Source organism: Camponotus vicinus, unplaced genomic scaffold (genome assembly GCF_025532165.1).
Source record: "Camponotus vicinus isolate PSW18456_S1 unplaced genomic scaffold, iyCamVici1.0 SCAF_2, whole genome shotgun sequence".
Classification (NCBI taxonomy): Eukaryota; Metazoa; Arthropoda; class Insecta; order Hymenoptera; family Formicidae; genus Camponotus; species Camponotus vicinus.
The window spans coordinates 23,081,387-23,105,661 of NW_028141956.1; the positions used below are offsets into that span (position 1 = coordinate 23,081,387).

At 33.0% G+C, this 24,275-nt stretch overlaps 1 protein-coding gene and 1 long non-coding RNA gene across 9 annotated transcripts; both read right to left on the bottom strand.

Moving 5' to 3' along the window:
* Nucleotides 1–2,212: 2,212 nt before the first annotated feature.
* On the bottom strand, nt 2,213–15,332 carry LOC145966693 (choline/ethanolamine transporter flvcr2b-like). Its single transcript, XM_083090978.1, has 9 exons — nt 14,738–15,332; nt 13,058–13,247; nt 12,255–12,476; nt 11,556–11,780; nt 5,175–5,316; nt 4,527–4,732; nt 4,251–4,354; nt 3,693–3,803; nt 2,213–3,432 (listed from the first exon to the last, which is right to left on the bottom strand). The coding sequence occupies exons 2-9, from the start codon at nt 13,148–13,150 to the stop codon at nt 3,171–3,173; spliced, it is 1,365 nt and encodes a 454-aa protein (XP_082947104.1). The 5' UTR covers nt 13,151–13,247; nt 14,738–15,332; the 3' UTR covers nt 2,213–3,170.
* A 305-nt stretch (nt 15,333–15,637) lies between these two features.
* On the bottom strand, nt 15,638–23,757 carry LOC145966631 (uncharacterized). Of its 8 annotated transcripts, none has more exons than XR_014437095.1 (7): nt 23,710–23,746; nt 22,363–22,536; nt 20,420–20,713; nt 17,924–19,148; nt 17,633–17,821; nt 17,090–17,214; nt 15,638–16,996 (listed from the first exon to the last, which is right to left on the bottom strand). It is a non-coding gene; the product is annotated as an uncharacterized LOC145966631 (long non-coding RNA). The 8 variants fall into 8 exon arrangements; XR_014437098.1 differs by lacking the exon at nt 23,710–23,746 and adding an exon at nt 23,369–23,699 and having other exon boundaries at nt 20,420–20,688; XR_014437100.1 differs by lacking the exon at nt 23,710–23,746 and adding an exon at nt 23,369–23,699 and having other exon boundaries at nt 19,019–19,148.
* Nucleotides 23,758–24,275: the final 518 nt, after the last annotated feature.

The following is a 24,275-nucleotide window of genomic DNA, read 5'->3' on the forward strand; positions in this document are numbered from 1 at the left end:
TTGTAAAAATCGTTATAATATTTAACATCTTTGGTCTTTAGCATATTCTTTTTTTTTCTTTCTTTTAAGAAAATGTCGATTTGTTGGATTGCAATATAAACGTTCATCAGCAATATGGAACGGCGGAAACAATCGGAACTGGTTCAGTTGATGTCGTAGTAAAATTCAGTTGCGACGTAAAGCGCCAACATGTTGTAATTTGAAGTGTATACACATACAGGGTTTAGTTGTTGTCTTCCAAATACGATTTTATGCATTTTATACAATACGATCTTACACATAATTTCCGCGAAGGATACAAGGCAGAGATAATTAACTCTATGTATTTTTATAAAATACAGGAAAGAAAATTCCATGTTTTTTATAGAATCACTAATTGTTTAGATATAAATTTTGTCTGTTATTTAGATTGATTAGTGTAAAATATATAACAATATTATTACAATATTTTCTAATTATTTTTCTATTTCAATTAATTTTTCACACTTCCAAAATTTTGTTACTGTAATTGCATGATTATTTTTTTGAATATATTTATATTGTAAGGATATATTAAAATTAAAATTAAAATTTTGATTATGATATTTTCATTCAAATATTTTATTTATTATTCTTTCATCGATTGCAATAACTAAAATATTAAAATATATCGCTAGACAAGATGCCATTGCGTTAATTGGATATGTACATATATGTTCATATCATAATAGTTGAAAAAATATTTGTAATAATCTGCGCCATTTTTATTGAAAACCAGAGTAATTACAAGTTTTAAGTTTGATGATATGTATGTATTTTTATATATATCGTGTCAATTTCTTAATCTTTATCTCAGTTTTCATGATGAAACAAACTGGATACATTTAGGAGTTAATTATTATAAAGCGAGATCACATGGATTAACGTTAACGAATGAAAAAAATATAAACGACAATTGACGAGCAATCCAGTAAACAAGCGATTGTTTATGTTACTATATACGAGCTTGAATTTGCACATGTATTACATTATCACCTGTGGTTTGAAATACGAGTCTTCTCAATCAATATCATATCATTGATTATCCAATTCCGTTGCGGAATGCGAATTAATATGTTTCACGCAGGTTAATGTCGAGTTTTACTTCATCAGAAATTATTCTAATTTTGCGTTGTCAAATTGCGTTAGAATGTTTATTGCGATGAATGTTTAACTGTTTGTGGCAACATTATAATTGACTTGTCAATTAAATTAGTTCAAGCTTTCAGCACGAATTAATGAATTTGCGGATTGGTTAATGTATAATTTTATTACGTTTTCAGATCGAAAGCTTTTAAACGTTTTATCACAATATGCAAGAATTATCTTTTTTTCTGATAAAAATTAAATGCAATAGACTGATAAAAATTAATAGACTGATAAAAATTAGATAAACAGACTGATAAAAATTAAATGCAATAGTTTCTTTCATTCACGTTAACGAATTTTTGTTGCGAGCTCGGAATAATTAATCGGCTCAGTTGTCAAAGGGATTGAACTTCATTGAACGTGATTTTGAGAGACGTTGCAATGATATATCGATGCATTTTCGGCGTTAAAATGGTACTATAACTTGTTGTCAGAATCCCAGGTTGAATTGGGTGGCCTGCATAATCGAGGAATGTGCAATGAGACGCGAAAGGCGAGCCTTGACGCGATGCAGTGAAACGTGAAAATGGTGATAGCGGTAACCACGGGTAGCGGCGCGCTGTCCCTCCTCTCGCCGCGCGCCGGCAGGCAATGTCTGACACGGTGGGCCGTGCTATAGCTCGAGCGGTCGAGCGCTTCTCTCATTAACACATAGTTGTTTTGAAGAAAAAATATGTAATTTGCAATTAACAATTCCATATTTTCTCTTAAAAACAACTATGTTTTTTCTTTACACCAATTGATTCCTCTCATTATTTTGTACATAAAAGTATTAAGGTAAGATATTCGAAAAATGAATATTTTATTAGATATTTTACGGTTTATGTAAAATTAAGAAATTATTTCAAGCCTTATAACTTAAAAAGTACTTAACGAAAAGGTACTTAATTATAGTGTTTTGGAAAGCTCTCGAGATAAGCTACAAGAATGTGCAAAAATATATAGGGTGTTCCATTTAAAAAAATTGAAGTGACCTTCACGTGACCTTAAAATGACTCTTCAAGGTCAAACCAATGGTACCATCTTATGGCCCCCTCGAAACCAAACAACTTTTGTCTGAAACATTTTTCTCTCCCGGGCTTGGTTTTTGAGATATTCGATTGGATGGATTAAAATGGGCCACCCTGTATATATATATATATATATATATATATATATATATATATATATATACAGGATGTCCCGAAACTACCGCTTGATATTTTAAAGGCAGATTCTCTGGCCAATTTAAAAGCGATTTTTCCTCAGCGAAAATGTCGAGGCACTAATAGTTTTCGAGTTATAAACGATTGAAAATAAAGGGTTTTTCGCAAACTAAGCCTTATGGGAATAAAATATTAATAAAGTCACATTCTTTAGTTAATTTTAGGTAGAGTTTACTTTAATAGAATTTTAATTTAAGGCTTAGTTAGAAAGATACATGATGACAAAAATTGGGAATATGCCAAAAATAATGATCTCCCTCGACATTTTCGCTGAGGAAAAATCGTTTTTAAATTGGCCAGAGAATCTGCCTTTAAAATATCTCGCGATAGTTTCGGGACACCCCGTATTTTTTTTTTCTTTGAACTCTGACAAATCTGGCTATTAAATCTTTTCACACAAAATTGGACCATTATTTCTAAAGACATCTTTCTAACACATCTTTCTAGATGTTTCTAATTTTCAAGTTTTCTAGCACTTAGATATTAAGCGCTAAATCAAGTCTTAAAAAATAAACATCTGAGGATCTTACGAAAAATAACAATGTTTTTCTTATCGTAGTATGCAACTAGTCTTTTTTAGAACTCCTAGTTCCGGGGAAGATATATTTTCCCTCGTTAAGTATACGTGACTCAGAGAAATGGCGCTACTCTTGGCGCATATAGTATGTACTCATGTGAGGAATAAATTAAGTCCCAAATGGACTATAACGACGTGTCGCGGGGAAAATTGTCGAGGCGGAAATCGCTCGTACCGAGCTGTTCGTCGCTGATTGTTACATTTGACTGCTGTTTGGATTATCAAACCTTCGCGTTCTGGCGTCTCAGATCGTTGGGTATTATGATCGTGAGCAAGATGCCAATTCCAAGTCCGATGCACATCGCGACGTTTGCCCATAAATCGCCCCATTTTCCAAGCAAAAAACCGTAGAGCATCGTGAAGATGATGCCGAAGACTTGCACCATCGCGTTCAACAGACCCGCTGCCGTTCCTTCCGGTTCCGGATATGTAAGCTCAACAGCGAACTCAAAACCGACCGTTAAATAACCGGTAATGAAGAAGCTAGAAACAGATTTAAAAAAATTCTAAATTAAAGACGACGGTTATCTATCGAATGCGCGAATTTTTAAGGAAGAAACAATGAATTTTAATAAGAAAATTTTAATTTTAATAAAAGATCAAATGCAGCACCAAAAGAGTTAAATTGGGGAGTCAATGTTTACTAGAAATTAAGAAAATAATGTTAAATATGTTTCTATGAATAAAATATTTCTTCTAAAAGAATTTTGCGAATGATATAATAAACGTAATTTAAATTTTACCCCAAGATGCCGGCCGTGATGTAGATAACATATATCCCTTTGCTATCCAGTGTCACAGTAAAGATTATCATTCCTATGAAACAACATAGGTAGATTGCTAGCGTAGTCTCTCTGAAAATTTACAGATTTTCCTTGTCTTTTTAATCTTTTAATAGATTTTAATTTATATCATTCGATGATTTAATAATGTATTTGATGAATTATTTGCAATATAAGAGCTTATCTCTTGATAAGATAATTTTTATCATAAACTTAATTTACTGATTTGAAAAAATCGAGATAAATTGTTAAATTACGACAATTATCTATCGATTACGCGCATGGAAAGGATAATGAATTTTTTTGAGATAGAACTCTTTAACAAAATCTGGCATCAAAGAGAAAAGCGTTTTATAACAAATCAAATTAAATTGAAATCAATGTTTATAAATTAAAAAACGCATATCGTGAAAACCGTAATAATATTGCTATTGTTAAAATAGTACTAATTTTGAATAAAATGATACATTGTTGAATAGTAACCATGACTCGCTCTCTTCGTAGAATCTGATTACTCACTTGAACTTGTGTGTTTTATCTAATATAACACCGCATATAACAGAGCTCAACAACCCAGTGCAAATTATCGTTAAGCCGATACGACCAACGTCCTCTTCATGTCCCTGAGAGGAAGAAAAATAACAAATTCTATAATTTTCCTAAGAATCAAAAAAAAATTCACGCATGAAATTGAAATACTTAACATTAATCATTCTAACAATTTTTGTATAAGATAGAATCCAAAAAAAATCAAAAGAAGCGAGAATTTGTAATTTCTTGGAGGAAAATACCTACCGGGAAATATTTGAGAATAACTTGATTTAACAGGGTGCTTATGGCGCAAAAGACGGCGATATTGATGCCATAGCTGACTAAAAGCAAAACGTAACCGATATTGGTGAGCAGCCTTTTGATGGAACGAGAAAATGTCTCGTTTCCGATGTTCTCCCTTTGCACAACTTGAACAGGGTTAGGTGGTAAAGGCGGTGCCGACTTGAAGACTATAAATTATACTAGTTTCTATTAAGTGATAAAAGAAAATATGCGTGATTTGAGAATAAAATTTCGAAGCTAATTAAGGGGGTAAACTTGACGAAATATATTATTTGCTCTAAAATATATCTTTCTGACGAAATACCATTTATAAAATATAATGTATGATATTTTGTAAGAAAATTATCTGTAAAAAACATTTTTTATTTGTTATAAAATATCTTTTTAATTATAAAATTTAATTATAAAATTATATTAAATGATTTCTTTTATATTCTTGTTTTTCGGCAATCTTTTTGTAACAAAAGATTCAAATCATTAAATCATCGAAATGGATCATATTAATTACCACTTGTGAGTAAAATATTTTTTATTAAATTTTTCAGCTTCGAAATTTTATTTTATTCGATTACTATACAACTATATGATATAAATGGAAGCTATACGTACAAAATAATATAAGGACTAGCACGAGCGTCGTGAGACCCGCAACGATATAGAACATAAGTCGCAATCCCTTTTCGATGTTATAAATATTGTCGCTGTTGGGCACTAGCATCGGTGGAAATAAGAAACCGATAGCTACACCCAGCTGCAACAGAAAGTCAAGGGATAAATGCCCGATAAGAAGTTGTTTTCGAATTCCAGGAAAAACATTTTGAAAGAAATATTTGCTCTGTTCAATTTTTTCCGGTTGAAGTATACATAACAATGCTTATCTTGGAAACGTTCATCGTATACTCGTATTTATAACAAACGAAATTAATATCGCTCGTATTTTTATCATATTTTTACAAGTTTACTTATCTGTTATCAAAGCGAAACGTTTTCCTTTTCAACTGTTGAAACAAATCATATTTATTTATGGGTCAATGAAATGTATTTCAAAAGAAAACGCCTCTTCCCTCAATGAAAATTATATATGAAAAGAAACTATATTCATTTTTTCAATAATACGAAAGAAAATGTGAATTTTATACTTTCTAGTTAAATTGTAAAAATTTTAAGAGGGAAAATAAAAAAGAGAGATACTAGATACTTTCTCTTTTCTGAAAATTTGCACTTCTAGAGTTGGCGTGATTTAAAGTTCCACGATAAAGTGCCTCAAACAGGTCTTTCATCAATTGCGAAATCGATGTAATTAAAGCGCGATAAAAATCGTCTTTCGATAAAACGCGAATGCGATGGCTGATAAAATGATAGCGGTTGCCCACAGTCCGCACCTAGGATCAATTGAATCCGATATAGGATGATAACGTAGGCCTGCGAAATTTTAGGTTTGGCTAGTTACAAACAGTAGAGTAGGTGAATTTGATAAATTTTTTTTATGCTGAAAACGAATCTTGCAGCAAAATTCCTCCAGCACGTCAGAAATTCGCAACACAATTAAATATGAGAATTGAACTTATTATATGTGTAATAATAATCATGGACAATGTAAAAGTTTTTAAAAAAATTTTCCATCGAGTGAGATACCAACATCGCTCTGGAGTCGCATATCACTGTGTTAAAAAGCAGCATTAGATGTGAGGTCTGGATAGCTCAGTGGTCTAGAGCAGTTGCCCGGAAAGCGAAAGACTCGGGTTCGATTTCCGATTCAGCCACTTGCGCCTCACATATTTTTCTAGTCTGCGAGTATTGTTTTCTAGCAATTATTCGTTAGGCTGAAGAATGTGTGAATGCTCTCTCCACAGGATATGCGTCAATGCCACGGATGGATTCTGTCGCTCGTTGATCAAATGGGCGTAAAGACACGTCCGACCTCCTCCCACATACATCCCTATCTTTCTCTGGAGGCCTGCCCCGGCCCTATCTTAGGGTCCATCCGCCACTGCTATTTGGTACAGTGGGGATTTTAGTATATACTAGAGGGATCTTGGGGGATGTGGTCACTCTACGGCGTTGTGCTCGTCGGTGCCGTTTCATACGGAAGGCCTGTCGGAAGCCAGCATACACGCGAATACCTCCACCGGCACTTATTTAGTCAGCGAGCGACCTTTCAGGGATCCTCCGTGGCAATCGGCATTGCATCCATCGAGTGAGATACCAACATCGCTCTGGAATCGCATATCACTGTGTTAAAAAGCAGCATTAGGTGTGAGGTCTGGATAGCTCAGTGGTCTAGAGCAGTTGCCCGGAAAGCGAAAGACTCGGGTTCGATTCCCAATCCAGCCACTTGCGCCTCGCATATTTTTCTAGTCTGCGAATATTGTTTTCTAGCAATTATTCGTTAGGCTGAAGAATGTGTGAATGCTCTCTCCACAGGATATGCGTCAATGCCGTTGCCATGGATGGATTCTGTCGCCCGTTGATCAAATGGGCGTAAAGACACGTCCGACCTCCTCCCACATACATCCCTATCTTTCTCTGGAAGCCTGCCCCGGCCCTATCTTAGGGTCCATCCGCCACTGCTATTTGGTACAGTGGGGATTTTAGTATATACTAGAGGGATCTTGGGGGATGTGGTCATTCTACGGCGTTGTGCATTCTACGTCGGTGCCGTTTCATACGGAAGGCCAGTCGGAAGCCAGCATGCACGCGAATACCTCCACCGGCACTTATTTGGTCAGCGAGCGACCTTTCAGGGATCCTCCGTGGCAATCGGCATTGCATCCATCGAGTGAGATACCAACATCGCTCTGGAGTCGCATGTCACTGTGTTAAAAAGCAGCATTAGGTGTGAGGTCTGGATAGCTCAGTGGTCTAGAGCAGTTGCCCGGAAAGCAAAGACTCGGGTTCGATTCCCGATCCAGCCACTTGCGCCTCACATATTTTTCTAGTCTGCGAATATTGTTTTCTAGCAATTATTCGTTAGGTTGAAGAATGTGTGAATGCTCTCTCCACAGGATATGCGTCAATGCCGTTGCCACGGATGGATTCTGTCGCTCGTTGATCAAATGGGCGTAAAGACACGTCCGACCTCCTCCCACATACATCCCTATCTTTCTCTGGAATGCATCGTTCTTTCCGATTGAAATTGTGTAAAATTAAATTGAATTATACTTCGCTCGAATAAAAATGCATGCAGATATGCAATAAATTTGAAACAAGATTATTAATTTGGAACAAGAGAAATGTCAAGATATCCAATTATTTCACTACAATTATTTTGCAATCTGTAAAGACGAGAGAAATAATTTGAATTAATATCCTCCTAGTAGCACAAAACATTGGCAAAATATTGGTATACCTTGGCTCAATATTGGTTTTATTAGAAATGTCTTGGCCAATATTTCCCAATGTAAAACTAATATTGGTTGTTAACAAAATGCAAGTGTTCTGCCAATATTGCAGTGCCCATGATGACCAATATTGGCTAAATAAATATAAATGTGTTGCTAATATGGTTGCATCCATTATAATACCAATATTGGTTATGAAGTAAATGTAAATGTGTGCCAATATTGCACGTTCACACATTATATGTGAGCTTCGCGCGTCGCCACTAGGTGGCGAAAAGGAAAACACCTAACCTGAGAGTGGGACTCCATCTAAAGCTGTATACAGGGTGATTCTAAATAACTTAATGCTTTTGCAAAAACATAATCTTGACCGAATTCTAAGACGATTTTTCCTTTGGCAAAATTTCGTCCGAAGCTTAGTTTTTGAATTATTAAAGGAAGTAGTTAACGTATGACGGGTCGAATACAAGAGGCAGGCAAGGGTGGCGCGATTCACCGTCAAACGCGGGTGCTTACGCGGGACGCCTGCTGCGATCAGCTGGTCGCTATACACATACAGACACACATGCGAACACATACATTCTCTCTCTGTCTGTCTGTCTGTCTGTCTGTCTGTCTGTCTGTCTGTCTGTCTGTCTGTCTGTCTGTCTGTCTGTCTCTCTCTCTCTCTCTCTCTCTCTCTCTCTCTCTCTCTCTCTCTCTCTCTCTCTCATTCGCTCACTCACCTGTAATTTTTTTTTTTTTTTTTACGAGAGAGGGGAAAATGCATTTTATGCATACCCACCGGTCGATCCAGTGAGTTATGTGGGACTCGAGTACCAAGTCGAATTACCAACTCGGTACTCCCTACCCCCTCTCTTTTCACGAATTTCCTTTGACACACTGTCCCTCTGACTTCCCGAGGTCTGTTTTCACATAACGTCAAAAAATAGTTATTATTATCTTGTTCGGTGACTTTTGATGTATTGCTGTAATTGCTTGAAGGAGAAATGAATTTTCTGATAGATCGTACATTCTCAAATTTAACGTAGATATCACGTTGCAAAAGACAAGAAATCCACACTAAATTATTAACTGAAAGTTTTTCTCCTTTCATGAACTGTATTCTTTTATAAACTTTAACGTAATCACATTTATTTACTCACTCGATGAGACGAGAAATTTACTAATGACTCTCACTAATCACTATTAATCACTGTCGAATAATAACTGTTGGCGATTAAAAATCACTCGATGAAAGAAACACGCGCGGACACGTTACTACACGACGCGACGACGCGACAATGCGACGATAATTACTCGGCGACTGCAAGCAGTTTTTTGTCGTGGTAGGTTGCGGTAGGTTAAGGTACTACTGGCGCAATCGAACGCGATCATGTGTTCGATTGAAGAATGCGGTAAACATTATAAACATTTAACATATTAATATTATTATTATCATGAATGTGTGTGATAAATATTAATATTAATATTAATATTAAATATTTATTTAAGATAATAGTAAAAGTAATAAATATTTTAAAAACACTTATTAATCTAATTAATTTTTAAATAGATATCATACGATGTATGGATATCACACACATTCATGATAATAATAATATTAATATGTTAAATGTTTATAATGTTTACCGCATTCTTCAATCGAACACATGATCGCGTTCGATTGCGCCAGTAGTACCTTAACCTACCGCAACCTACCATGACAAAAAACTGCTTGCAGTCGCCGAGTAATTATCGTCGCATTGTCGCGTCGTCGCGTCGTGTAGTAACGTGTCCGCGCGTGTTTCTTTCATCGAGTGATTTTTAATCGCCAACAGTTATTATTCGACAGTGATTAATAGTGATTAGTGAGAGTCATTAGTAAATTTCTCGTCTCATCGAGTGAGTAAATAAATGTGATTACGTTAAAGTTTATAAAAGAATACAGTTCATGAAAGGAGAAAAACTTTCAGTTAATAATTTAGTGTGGATTTCTTGTCTTTTGCAACGTGATATCTACGTTAAATTTGAGAACGTACGATCTATCAGAAAATTCATTTCTCCTTCAAGCAATTACAGCAATACATCAAAAGTCACCGAACAAGGTAATAATAACTATTTTTTGACGTTATGTGAAAACAGACCTCGGGAAGTCAGAGGGACAGTGTGTCAAAGGAAATTCGTGAAAAGAGAGGGGGTAGGGAGTACCGAGTTGGTAATTCGACTTGGTACTCGAGTCCCACATAACTCACTGGATCGACCGGTGGGTATGCATTTTCCCCTCTCTCGTAAAAAAAAAAAAAAAAATTACAGGTGAGTGAGCGAATGAGAGAGAGAGAGAGAGAGAGAGAGAGAGAGAGAGAGAGAGAGAGAGAGAGAGAGAGACAGACAGACAGACAGACAGACAGACAGACAGACAGACAGACAGATAGACAGACAGACAGAGAGAGAATGTATGTGTTCGCATGTGTGTCTGTATGTGTATAGCGACCAGCTGATCGCAGCAGGCGCCCCGCGTAAACACCCGCGTCTGACGGTGAATCGCGCCACCCTTGCCTGCCTCTTGTATTCGACCCGTCATACGTTAACTACTTCCTTTAATAATTCAAAAACTAAGCTTCGGATGAAATTTTGCCAAAGGAAAAATCGTCTTAGAATTCGGTCAAGATTATGTTTTTGCAAAAGCATTAAGTTATTTAGAATCACCCTGTATAAGGCCGCGGCACAGGTCCCACGAGTCACGACTTATCAGTCAAAGAGTGCGGACTATAGCCGCATCTCCTCTAGCTTTTGCGAGGAGCTCCAGAGCTCCATAAATTAACCACAGACGGTTAATTTTTTTTTTTATGGCGAATTCCGTCATATATTAGAAACTGATCTATATCCAATGTAAAAATATTTGAGTATGTATAATTAGTCAATCTTGGTTAAAGATGAAAATAATATATTGGTCCAATATTACAATTCAATATTGGCTCAAAATGAAATCGCGTCTACTTTGCAATATTGGACCAACATTGGAAATATTGGATATATATTGTTAGCCAATATTGCTCCAATAAAGTGTGCTACTAGAGCCATATCGCGCTGAGTAAATTTATATATGTCATCATTGAATTACATCGATTATCTATTATCATGCGCTCTTGATCCGTGCAATCAGAAGTAATTTTATCAGAAGTTATTTTTACGTGGATTAACAATTGGTTCTTTTTGCTCTATAAAGTTAATACGTTGTAGATAGATAATGCGTTACTCTTTACATTGTAATTCTCTCATTCTTCTTACGAAGATATTTGTACAAAGATAACGAAAGAGAAAGAGAGAGATTTATACAAAATTAAATTCTTACATTATTAAAAAAAATAATAATAATTCTTACATTATTAAAAAATAATAATAATTATTAATTTAATTTTTAAAATTATTTTGACTTTTAAATCTTTAAATTTCTTTTAAATTTTAAAAATACATTTTTATAAAATTTTAATATAATTAAGGACAAAAAAAATAAAAGTAACGTTGTAACGAATATATAATAATAATAAAATCAATTAAAAGATATCACAAAATGTAAGTTATCAAATCTCCTCGAAACATCGAATTCAAGTTCCATTCTGAATAGCATATTTTAATGATACGTACATACGATAAGATATTTACGTACCTGATTGCCGAAGACACCGATGCTACAGGCACTACTAACTTGATCAGGCCCGAACCAAACAGCGGCCAATCGGGCTGGAACTGACAGAACGAAGGTTTGACTTACTGCCACCAGAGTTTGGCCGAGGAACGTGATCCAGAAGCGATCGGTAGCTATGCTGAATACCTTTATCCAGGAACCGAGGGCGATTCCGAGCGCCCCGAAAATTACGGCGTATCTGAGGCCCTAAAATCCCATCCCCATCCCTGGTTATGTATTTAGATGTTAATAAGAGGAAATCTGCTGATACTATGCGGAATGAAATTTACTCGATCAGCATCAACGATTACTTGAAAAGCTATCCTGTTGATGTTGGAATTGTATCCAAACTCGTTTATTCAAACGTAAAATTGTTTACTCTAAATGGGAGGGAATGTCATCATTCGATAATGAGATAAGGTGCTATACATATACTGCAAGTTCTTAATAAATTATGCAAACTTTACGTTTCGTCATGATTCGCTATTGTACCTAGAAAAATCAGACGAATCAGGAAGTTCAATTTTTTGAAATTTATTGAAGCTTTTTAATAATTTAACAATCAACTACGTGAGAAGAAAAATGGCTTGTAAAGAAAACGATTGTACGATAATTTCTAAACATAGTATATAAGTCTTCGATATATTCCGTTCTACTCTATCTAATAAAATTATTACTTACGAATTTATCGAGCAGATAACTGGCGGGAAATATCAATGGTATATATGTTATCATATATATCATGCTTGTCATGTCTATCAGAAAACTCGAGACATTGTAATAGCGCATTACAATGTTCGCTATAATACTGTATTGGATCCACTGCATGGAGTTGCTCGCGCTATACAATACGAAGAAACCAAGCATCAGCCATCTTTTCTTGTAAATTTTAATCTCCAGGCCCTGTAATCAACGACATCCATTCTCGATTTTTTATATAATATGTCGATTATCTAAATATTGTTACGTAATATTTAGCGGCATTATCAGCCTCTTGTTATCGAAAGATCAAAAACTGCGAGGATATAATCCTAGCTTATTATATATTATTATATATCAAACACAACATTAAATTATGTTGTTTTTTTATGCATATTATATTATAGATAAAAATGACATTAAAGCATTTTTCAGACAGTTTCATTTGAGGAAATGCAGGATTGTATAAAATTTTCTTCTCTATAGAATCTCGTGATATTTTCTCGAAAAAAATCCACTTCTTTTTTAAAATATGATCTTGAAAGAGAAAATAAGAGAAATTTAAGAGAAAAATTTTAATTGCATGTATCGCATAAATTAAAATTTAATAATCTAAGATTTAAATAATTGATAGCTCACTGAAATAAAAGCTAAATATATCGCGTCAACTCGAAGCGAAGACTCTTTCGTTAATTTTCCTTTTTTCTTTGTTTGTTCTCAATTTTCTTTGTTTGTTCTAAATTGTCTTTGTTTGCTCGAATTTATTCGATAACAGAATTATTCACCTGTGTCGGTTGCATACCGCCTTCAACGGTCTTTATATAATCGCCAGAAGCTTTTCCCATTTTTTCAGACACTTGCGTTCGTTCCGACTCCATGATCAATATTAAAAATATTAACGAGATTAAACCGAGCGATATCGTCGGAAGACGGATCAATATGGTCTTCCTCCTTTCATTAACACGGCTTTATTTCCTAAAATCCAAACAAGTGTTGATTTTATTTCGTATACTTCGAGTGTATTTCTCAGGCATAAATACTTCGATAGAAGCACAAAATTAATACAATAAAAAAAATACAAACATTATTTAGATTTTTTAGAATATTTTTAGAATATTGAAAGCAAATTGTTGATATTTGGATATTATTGAAATATTTTTTTTTTAAACACTATTATATTTATCGTGTTGCATAGAAACCGTAATTCCTGCGAAAGTACACCGGAAATTAATCCGCAATTCAGAGATTTCCGAGATATGCTGTATAGATTACATGATAATGATAATTAAAATTACTCATAAGCTGTTCCAACGTTTATTATACATATACGCTAATACGAGTGTTTATATGTGTGCACGATCCTTGTACTACGTAACCGGAAGCGTATATACGTTTAAAAACGTATTAAAATAGACTGATATGAGTCAATTCAAACGCTGAGCATTTTTTTTATTCCACAAAATATTCAAAATTGAATTTTTATTGTTCACCTTCTTCAACATTCCTGATATCAGATTAAAATATTATGTTACGAATTTTAATCACCACTCCATTGATATTGTAATCACAGATTGCCGACGAAAAATAACAATAATCTATGATATTTCGCGAAGTTTCGGAAATTGATTAACTTTTAAAAGATAACTGTTATTAAAATCTTAACAGCAATACACTTGTTCAAAATTAATATTTTTCTCAATAGAATAATTTAAATATTATTTAAATTGAAACATACATTAAATTAAAATAAATATATTTATACATAAAATTTTGAGCCTCATATAATTTTGCTTTTATTTATATATAATATTAATATCGTATATCGTAAAATAAAATTGAATATTAATTTTATTAATAATTATTAAATAGTATAAAGAAGAAAATGAAGAGGCTCACATATATATATAAATCGAAACGTAAAAATAGAAAAACGAATCAGTTAAGATATGTATATAGAATGTATATAGAATGTACATGTATGTGATGCAGGAGTCTTTCTCTATTAATGAATATTGATAAAATTTCTTCTTCATAACAATGAAATTTTTATGAAATTTGAAATTGTCATTTTACATATACAATATTATATTTATAATGTACAAAAATTTAAATTTAAATTTAAAAAGTACTAAAATTTTAATTTGCGATCGATGAAATCACACACACATAATAATGAAATTTTTATGAAACTTGAAATTATTTGTCATTTTACATAAACAATATTATATAATGTACAAAAATTTAAATTTAAATTTAAAAAATACTAAAATTTTAATTTGCGATCGATGAAATCACACACACATAATAATGAAATTTTTATGAAACTTGAAATTATTTGTCATTTTACATAAACAATATTATATAATGTACAAAAATTTAAATTTAAATTTAAAAAATACTAAAATTTTAATTTGCGATCGAGAGGCTACGAAATATTCAAATATTTGAAATACACATAAACATACGTTCGTCCAATCTCCTTATTATTACGAAATTGATCACGAATATTCGAAATCTTTTTCGATTACTTTTTCCAGACGAGTAACTCACGATCGCCCCTTCATCGCGCTATCCGTCACGAATGTCCCTTGGCGCGTCGTGTACTATGTTACATCGGTCACGTCTCATCGCGAGCATATCGATAACATTGATAACGGGAGAGCTACTCGCGTTGTCGCGGAACGTCAGACGTAAACTAAGTGTATCGGGAATTCCGTGAGGGCGTCCGTTCTACCGCTCGACCAAATGCCTACCGCCGTAGAGTTAGCAGAGGAATTGAATATTTTCTAATTATTCTTTATTAGATAATTTGGGAATCGTTTGGGGAAGTTCAAAGTTCAAAAAGATTATTAAGTTATAGGCAAAAATGTCCCGGCGCATGAGAAGCGGTAAACCGCTTGTAGTGTGTGATTATTAAGTGATCAAACGAAAAGTGGTGATAGATTGGATCAAACTGAAAAGAAAAGTTCTCTACTATATTGCAAAATTCGCAATAATTATTAAGTTATAGGCAAAAATATCTCAGCGAATGAGAAGCGATCTGTCTACCGCTTCTTATACTCTGAGACATTTTTGCCTATAACTTAATAATTATTGCGAATTTTGCAATATGGTAGAGAACTTTTCTTTTCAGTTTGACCCAATCTATCACCACTTTTCGTTTGATCACTTAATAATCACATACTACAAGCGGTTTACCGCTTCTCATGCGCCGGGACATTTTTGCTTATTACTTAATAATTATTGCGAATTTTGCAAAATGGTAGAGGGCTTATAAGCCCTCTGATTGGCAACAAATCACTTTTAGAAATACTTTTACTCGATAAAAGAAGATTCAGAATATGGAACCAAATAGATTAAATATATTTAATGAATAAAGCCAATATTTATTTTTGTAGGTTAGATATATCATTGCTAATTTGTTCCAATTGAATCGTGCACATCGCTACACTTTGTGCTTTTCTATGCACATTTGTGTTAAGATGTGTTAAACAATTGGAAAACATCCATAATATTCAGTTCGCTTTGTTGCATAATTACACAATCTTTTACTTTTTGTAATTGTAAATTCGCATCACCTTTGCGCTGTTGTAGCATTGTTAGCGCTAAAAATACAATCGTTTACAATCCAAAACACTCTCTCTCTCTCTCTCTCTCTCTCTCCTCCTCTCTCATGTAGATAATATTCGTGTTACTATATGAAAATCTCACACTTTTTATATATCATAAAATAAAATATCATTCATACTGATTGTATCTCATTTAACCGCATTGTATTTAGCTCTGAATCAGTAAATATATCATTTGCTTGTTTTGATAATTACATTCAAACAGTGCATAATGTATATTAATAATAATAATAATAACAATTGTATCCGAGTTCGATCTAATCGCTATAATATTAATTATATGTACATGGTCATTAAAATCATTGTTGTGCGTTTTTGTAAGAATTTCTAAATCAGTATTGTATAAAGCTCATAGATTGCACAAAAATTGTGCTACTCATGATTCTGATTTACATGTACATAATAAACAAGAGAGATAATACTTAGTAATAATAAAATGTAGTCGATTTTGGAAATTTTAGTACAAAATATGCAAAACTACTAGACTTATGTGTCATTGACACGATATACGTTCTGTATATACATTTATTAAATTATTAAGAAATAATAAACGTCGTGAGAGATAACAATTGTTTCTCAAAGAGTTTTTATATTTAATTATATTTAATTAATATTTTGCATCATTATGTGTGAAATTGTAGGAAAATAATGTATGAAAATATTTATTGCTTAGCGCAGATTGCTATGCACTCTTGTAACAATTTATCGATTTTACATTATTCTTTATTGAATTTCTCTTAATCTTTCGTACACAATGTAACAGAATAGAATTGATTACGATCCGCTCACATTGATACAACTCCATCATAATAATAACATTAATTACAAGGATAGGAGCGTGAATAGTAAATGATATTCATGGCATATCCTTTAGTTTTGTCTCTTTTTTTTCATCGAACGATGACGTCCAACTGTAATATTGTTCGCGCAAACATAAAACATCGACTTTTCAATCAAGAAATTGAAACTATTATTAGATACGCGAAGCCTAATAGCAAGATAGTAAAATAATCTAATATCCTGCCAATTCGACTAACGTCGAGTCCACTTCATCGACCAGCGACTTATACCTATCCTTGTTGATACTCAATTCATCTAAGGGAGAAACGTAAAATAATTTTATTTTCTTCACTTTTGTACAAGAGAGAGGAAAACAAAAGATATTTTCAGCAAAATAAACCTTCGAACCTTCGAATTGTCCTCCTTCTGAAATTTCTTGATCTTCTCATCAAACTCGGCGCGGACTTCATCCTCCTTCAATTTATGATCAAGGTTTTCAATTGGCGTTTGTATTTCTCGATTCATTGATTGGCCTGAAAATATTTATAGAAATTTGCATAGATCAGTATTTTTCAAATTTAACATATTTTCTTCGGAAAGAGAATAGAGAACTTGTTCTCTAGCGAAATAGACGTATAATGCACTATTGTTTACATTAACAATCATACTATATTTTTTTCAGATACTTCTAAAAATTTCAAACTGTTACGACTTTCAATTCTTCTTCCAGTTCCATGATCTTGTTGCGAGAGTAGAAGATAGAAATTGTATAATTGCCTGAATTTTATTTTCACATTAAGCATTCCTAACAGCACACATGTCCTAAAGACGTCCATAGAATATCTAGAGGACAGCCAAAGGATATTTTATGTCCTCTGGATGTCCTCTCGATAACCTCTGGACATCTTTTGGACATGTGTGTTGTTAGGGATATTAACACAACTATCTTACGCTTTATCACGTGGAATTTCACATCCTTTCTTGATCCTTCGAACTCGTCTTCAACAAAGGTCAGCTTGCGCTTCGTCAGATTTTTCATCAGATTAGCATCTTCCACGAGTAGGTGAACTTTCTTGGTTTATCAATTGGTCCATCCTCTCCTTGTTCTATTGCGCACGGTTTTCCAATACTTTACACATACTGCAATTATATTGTCACATATTTCAATATATACCAAGGCACCACGCGCAGCTTGATTAGTGTATACCCGACAAAAATAGTACGTGAAATCCACGTTATTACCACGTAGAATAATATCGTTGAATCCACGTGGATATTCGAGTGGATAATCCGCTCAAAAACGGTACTAGAATCTACGTGGAATCTATGTGAAAATTTCATGAACTTTCGAGACATATTACTTTTTTCATTTTTGATAAGTGAATATCTTGGACATTTATAAAAGTATATAAATACACTCAGCCATAAGAATAATTTTATTTTTATTTATATTTTATTTTTAATATACGCAATACATAGGCTATCTCCCATTTATCCGTTTAATTTCAAATAATCTGTTCCATATTCTGAATCCCAACAAGCGATCCAGATTATTAAACAAATTATTTTAAATTAAATCAGTTTATTAAATTAAACTGACTAAAGGACCGTCTACAATGAAAATAATATCGGTGGAGTGGACGGTGGAGTAAAGCGTAAGACTAGGAGTAATGCGAAATGGAAAAGAACCATTCGCTTACGCCTTACTCCACCGTCCACTCCACCAATATTACTTCCATCATAGACGGTCCTTAAAAGAAAAAATAAACTTCGGACCGTGTTAGTATCAGTTCTTTATATACACTTTATGACGAAAAGTTGAATACGAGTTAGCTAATTTGATGCAGCGCCGCATAGCGGCAAAGCGAGGAAGCATATTCTATATACATATGTACTATTACATATTTAGAAACATACAGATATAATCATTTTTTTAGCAAACTTTTTTATCTTTCTGGAAGATTTCAGAAATATTGCAAATACAATATTATATAAAATATAAATATTATAATATTATAATATAATTATAAAAAACATGATGCAGGTATATTTCTGAAATATTTCAGATACAAAATTACAATTGAAAAATTTTAATAAAATATCTTTTAACATTACAATATTACTGAGTCGTTGAATGATTAATCATAATTTCAATAGAAATATCCACATGAAATCTACATTGATATTTCGAGAATAAAGTACCTCGATGTAATAGTGAAAAAAGAAAGTTGTATCCACGTAGATAATTCGTGGATAAATCTGCATCCACGTAAGCACGTAAAATACGTGGATTCGACGAGGATGTGACGTAACTGTTTTTGTCGGGTAATTACCGACTGGGTTTATCGGCAGCCTGCGAAGCTTCAGTCAATTTAGCGATCGTGGTGTTTAATTATTCCTCCGAGCGCTCAAAGTCCTCTCCAATGAACCAGACTTTGCGATTAAGGACGGCTACTTTGCATTCAGCCTAAAAGAATTAAATGCACGAAGATTAGAATTTTCATCAATTATAGACTTATTATTACTCTCTCTAACGTTAGATTTTAATTGTTCATAATGTTTAGTATAAAATACCAAGGCAATGTGATCAACAGTACAAAAAAAAGTCGAAAGTATAATACAAAATGTTCCGTGAGGAAACCGACTAATAAACTTCTAGAATATACACTATTAAAAAAAAAAAAAACACTTTTGTATCCTAAAAATTGGGCTATTTTCAAACTGTTGAAACTCGTCGAAAAATCATCGTAGACAAAAAATTAAAAGAGCATTTTGAAGTTTCAACTTTAACGCGCAGTTGGTGATTTTTAAAAAATTTTTTATCTTCCTTATTCTGCGCTTTAAAAAAGAACACACTGTTTAGTTTCTTAAAATTATGTATTTTTAACACGCCGCAACTGGATAAAAAAAATTTTCTCGAGAAATTCAACTCAAATTCCGTAAATTACAACATTTTGCCTACAAAACGCTTTTTTTAAATTTTCCTACGATTTTTTTGGCCGAATAATACGAGTTTGGAAATAAACAGTACTTTTTAGATATGATAAAAAAATTTTTCGAGAAAACTGTCGAGATACTTTTCGAGAAACTTTTCGAGAAAATTTAAAAAACTAACGATAGTGCGTTAAAGTTGAAATTTCAAGCTTCAAAATACTTTTTTTATTTTTTGTCTACGATGATTTTTCGCTGAGTATCGACATCATATCTAAAAAGTATTGGTTATGGAATTTTAGTTGAATTTCTCGAGAAAAATTTTTTTATCAAGTTGCACCGTGTTAAAAATACATAATTTTAAGGAACTAAACAGTGTGTTCTTTTTTAAAGCGCAGAATATGGAAGGTTTAAAAAAAAATTTTTAAAAACCACCAACTGCGCGTTAAAGTTGAAACTTTAAGCTTCAAAATGCTTTTTTAATTTTTTGTCTACGATGATTTTTCGACAAGTTTCAACGGTTTGAAAATAGCCCAATTTTTAGGGTGCAAGAAGTGTTCCCTATTTTTTTTTTAGTAGTGTATTTTAGAGTTCATTATAAACATAAAAATCCATATACATTATAGGTTAATTCGGTTCGATTATTGAGGTATGGAAAATTTAATTTTTATTAACTGTATCCTGTATCTACTCGATCTCTTAATTTATCAAGAAGTTTCAACTTTTTTTCTTAAAATGAAGAAGACATTCCAGAAGTTTGTCGATTTCCTCGCAAAACATCCTGTATGTACATCCAAAAAAACTTACGTTGACGTTACTTTGATAAGAGATTTTTCGCGATCTTCGAGCTTTCTGTTAGCTTACTCAAGAACTTGCTTTGGCTTCCAGATTATCTTTGACTCGAGCTAATTTTTTCGCGAGTTCCGCAATTTTCTCGAGAACGCGCGCAGATTCGCTTCCTTTGCCTGCCCTTCTCAGGTATCGGCCTTATCCATGGCATTGTCTTTCCCAAGCTTCATCGTTTGCATTTTCTTCTTGATGACGTCCATGGTGGTGACTTTATTTTGAGGACTGGCCTAAAGAAATTATATGTAGAGTTTCCTGAAAATGAAACATTCTTGTCAAATTCTATATCAATCATCATGAATAATGACTCAAGCTTTTGCCTTTGAGATTGAATCGAAGGTTTGTGTCGAAAGTTGCATTTCTGAACATATACGTGCTCGTGAGCCATCGTAAATCCTGCACTATCGAATTCTGCAAAGCCCATAATTCGAGCGACTGATCGTAATGCGTAAGCACGAAGAAGAGCATGTATCAAAACGTCTACGGAAATAGCATCTACAACCCAATTCTATAAATATGTGCTATAATGACGACGGCGGAACTCTGATGCCGTAGCGAGAAGAGGCCAAAACGTAACGAGTGTAACTCAGAAAAATAGACTTTACTTAGCCGCCACCGCAAACCGACATTCGATCTAACAACAAATATTAATGTCACAAGACTTTAGTGACCCCTCCGTGATTGTAACTCCTTCGTGCGGATTTTACGGATCGTGAACATTCAAAAAAATAGTTTTGCAACTACAGTAATAATTTTTTACATGCGGAAAATTAATTGAGATAGATAAATAATTAGCAAATGCTGTAATACCACATATGCTTTGCACTTAATTAATCTAAATGATAGAGACAGAATTTATATCTGAATTATTAGTGAAATTTAAAAATAAAGTTTTTCTATATTAAGGCTAATCATATTTGTTATAAAATTTAACTATGGTATACAAAAAAATAATTTTTCATAGAAACTGTTCTAACTAATATCGAAACTTGTATTTATCCAATGCAGATTTCGTGGGATTTAATGGGATTTAAATTTGCTAGAAGGCATTATTAGAATTTGCTACTATTTAAATTTTACATATTACAATTCTAAGGTACAAAAAATATCGATAAATTTATCTAGAAATCTATTTACATTAACAAAATATTTTTTTAAGTGAATTAAATTCATTTCGCGGGGATATAACATCTTCAGAATACATAAGATCCTTAAAAAAATGCTTTCTTATGACAAACTAATTGCATGAGAATGTTATGTAAACGCGAAAAATAATATTGCACAATTTTTAAAACAGACATTATTATGCAAATTTATTTTTAATATTACTCGTAATTTTATAGTACGATATAAAGTAATCGGAGTTAGACAGCGAAGATTTAAAACGATGTTCAATATCTGCATGAAAGACGTTAAAGCAGAAATACCGTTAAAAAAATAGTGTACAACAATATAATATTTTATATTGATTTTCAATATATAAAGCTATCTCCTGCTATATATCTACATGTTGCGGAAAATAAAAAAAATATAGCAAGTAAAAACGAAAGAAATAAAAATCAAAACTAAATTATTTTTAATTTATTCCAAAAGTTTTTTAATTATCGTAAAATTGATCAAAATATATTATTTAAAATGTAATATTTTTAGATAATTCGAGATATTAATAGTCCGCAAAAGCCAATAATTATATTCAATATCAGTAACATCTTATACTTATTTCTTTCACTATAAAGAAAAATTAAAAAAAAATAAAAAATTAGCGCATATACGTTATAGCGTTTATTCCACTATTGATACGCGAACCATAAATAATATTCTAAAAAAATGCATATATTATAGACAACAAAATGTAATGTAATAAGTTAATGTATACATCGTTGACAGTTATAGATTCTACTTACTGTTGCTTTATGTTAAGCCCAAAAGGAAATTATCTTGAACCGTTAGTAAAGCTATTACTATTTAGGAACAATTAGAAATGCAAAGCTGTCCGAGATATTGTGGATCTTCATGAATCGATTATGTACTTCCTGTAAGAAGTTAAGCGTCGTCTGTCACCTCATCTAAATTTGAATCTAAATCAAATCAAAGATTAGATGGATTTATCCAAATGTCATACAAACATCAAGCGTTAAAAATAGTATGCGTGTGGATGGATCATTGATCGCTAAAATGGATTAATTTCGAGCTATCAAATTTAAAATAATATTGAATAGGGTTGCACAAGGTATCAACAGAGACTAGTCTTGATATTGTCTTGAAATTCAATTATTTATCATTTAATTATTTATCAAGACAATGTTTAAGATTAATTACTCTTAAAGAAGTTTAAAATTAATTACTTTTAAAGAAATCTAATATATATATGTATATATATATATATATATATATATATATATATATATATATATTTGTAAATCGCATTAGAAAAAAATCACATACGCTATATATCTAAGACGAGATTTTCTAATGCGTTTTCAGAAGTAAACAGATGACATAAATAATAATAATGATCTTAAGTTATATATTATAAAAATTATATTAAATATTATTTTAAACAGTTATTAATACTAAATAAAAATTGTTAATAAAATCAAGACAAGATAATACAAGACGAGATTTTTTGCTATAAAGATTCATTCAAGACAAGATTTAAGTTTTCGAACATTTTCAATATTAATACAATATTTTTACTAACAATTAGAATATTGCCTTGTTTGAGTCTTGTGCAACCCTAATTGAATCATCTGCAATTTTGAGGGATCTTCTTGCACTTTTTAATGGCCCTCGTGTTTTAAACACGAATGCTCTTTTAGTCGTGATCTTTCATCGATCTCCACCGCGATGATTGATGCAATCTGATCTATCCACGCGCACAGAGGATTACATTCTGAAAATACTACTTACTTTGGCACCGCAAGGTATGTCAACAAGCCGCTTAAAACATAAATTATTATATTAAAACTCCTTAAAGTTTAAACGCTGATTAGTTTGCCACTCTCTGACATATATTCTGTTGATTTATCCCATCAACCAACAGCAATCTCCATCGTCGACACTTCTCCGTCGATCGTTCTTCAGTTAACCAGTTAACCGATGAGAGCTTATTCCACATATCGCTGCCACACGTTTCAGCATAAAGCATATAAAAGGCAAAGAGGCAGACAAAGAGAGAGAGAAAGAGAAGAAAAAAAAAACAAAACGTTTTTACCGCAGGAAAAGTGTATTATCGGGAATGATGCACTTACCTAACTCGAACGAGCAGCGCGAGATGAGTATCTGAGCGGAGAGAGAACGGAAAAGCCATCCGACGAAAACCGCGCGCGTGTCGTGGGTGGGGATTCCAAAAATGGTTCGCCGCGAATCCCCCGTAATACATTTATTTTCTGCTCTCGTGAGAGAAAATCTGTCGTACTTTCATTCGTCATGCTGAAGCGCGCACCATCATCGACGAATCGATGTCTCGCAATTGACAAATTACACAAGTCTACAAAAAATGGGGTCATGATTGTTGTTAGGCAGCTGGGGGTCATTTCCGAAGTAATTTTCTGCGTAGAATCCGAATCCGAGGTCAGAATTGGCCCATCACGTCAGGATGTTGAGATATTTGAGGTTATATACTCGAAAAATGGCTTTTTGGGCTACTTTTGAGGTTATGTACAGGACGCACAAAATTTTTTAGTTCTTTTCTTCTAATTGCATCATTTAGTACTACTCTTTCCCTTCAAAATGAGCTGTCGAATGGTCATCTACGATTTTTCCTTGCAAAGTTACGGCCATTTTAAGATGACATGATGAATTCCAAACCCTGCGC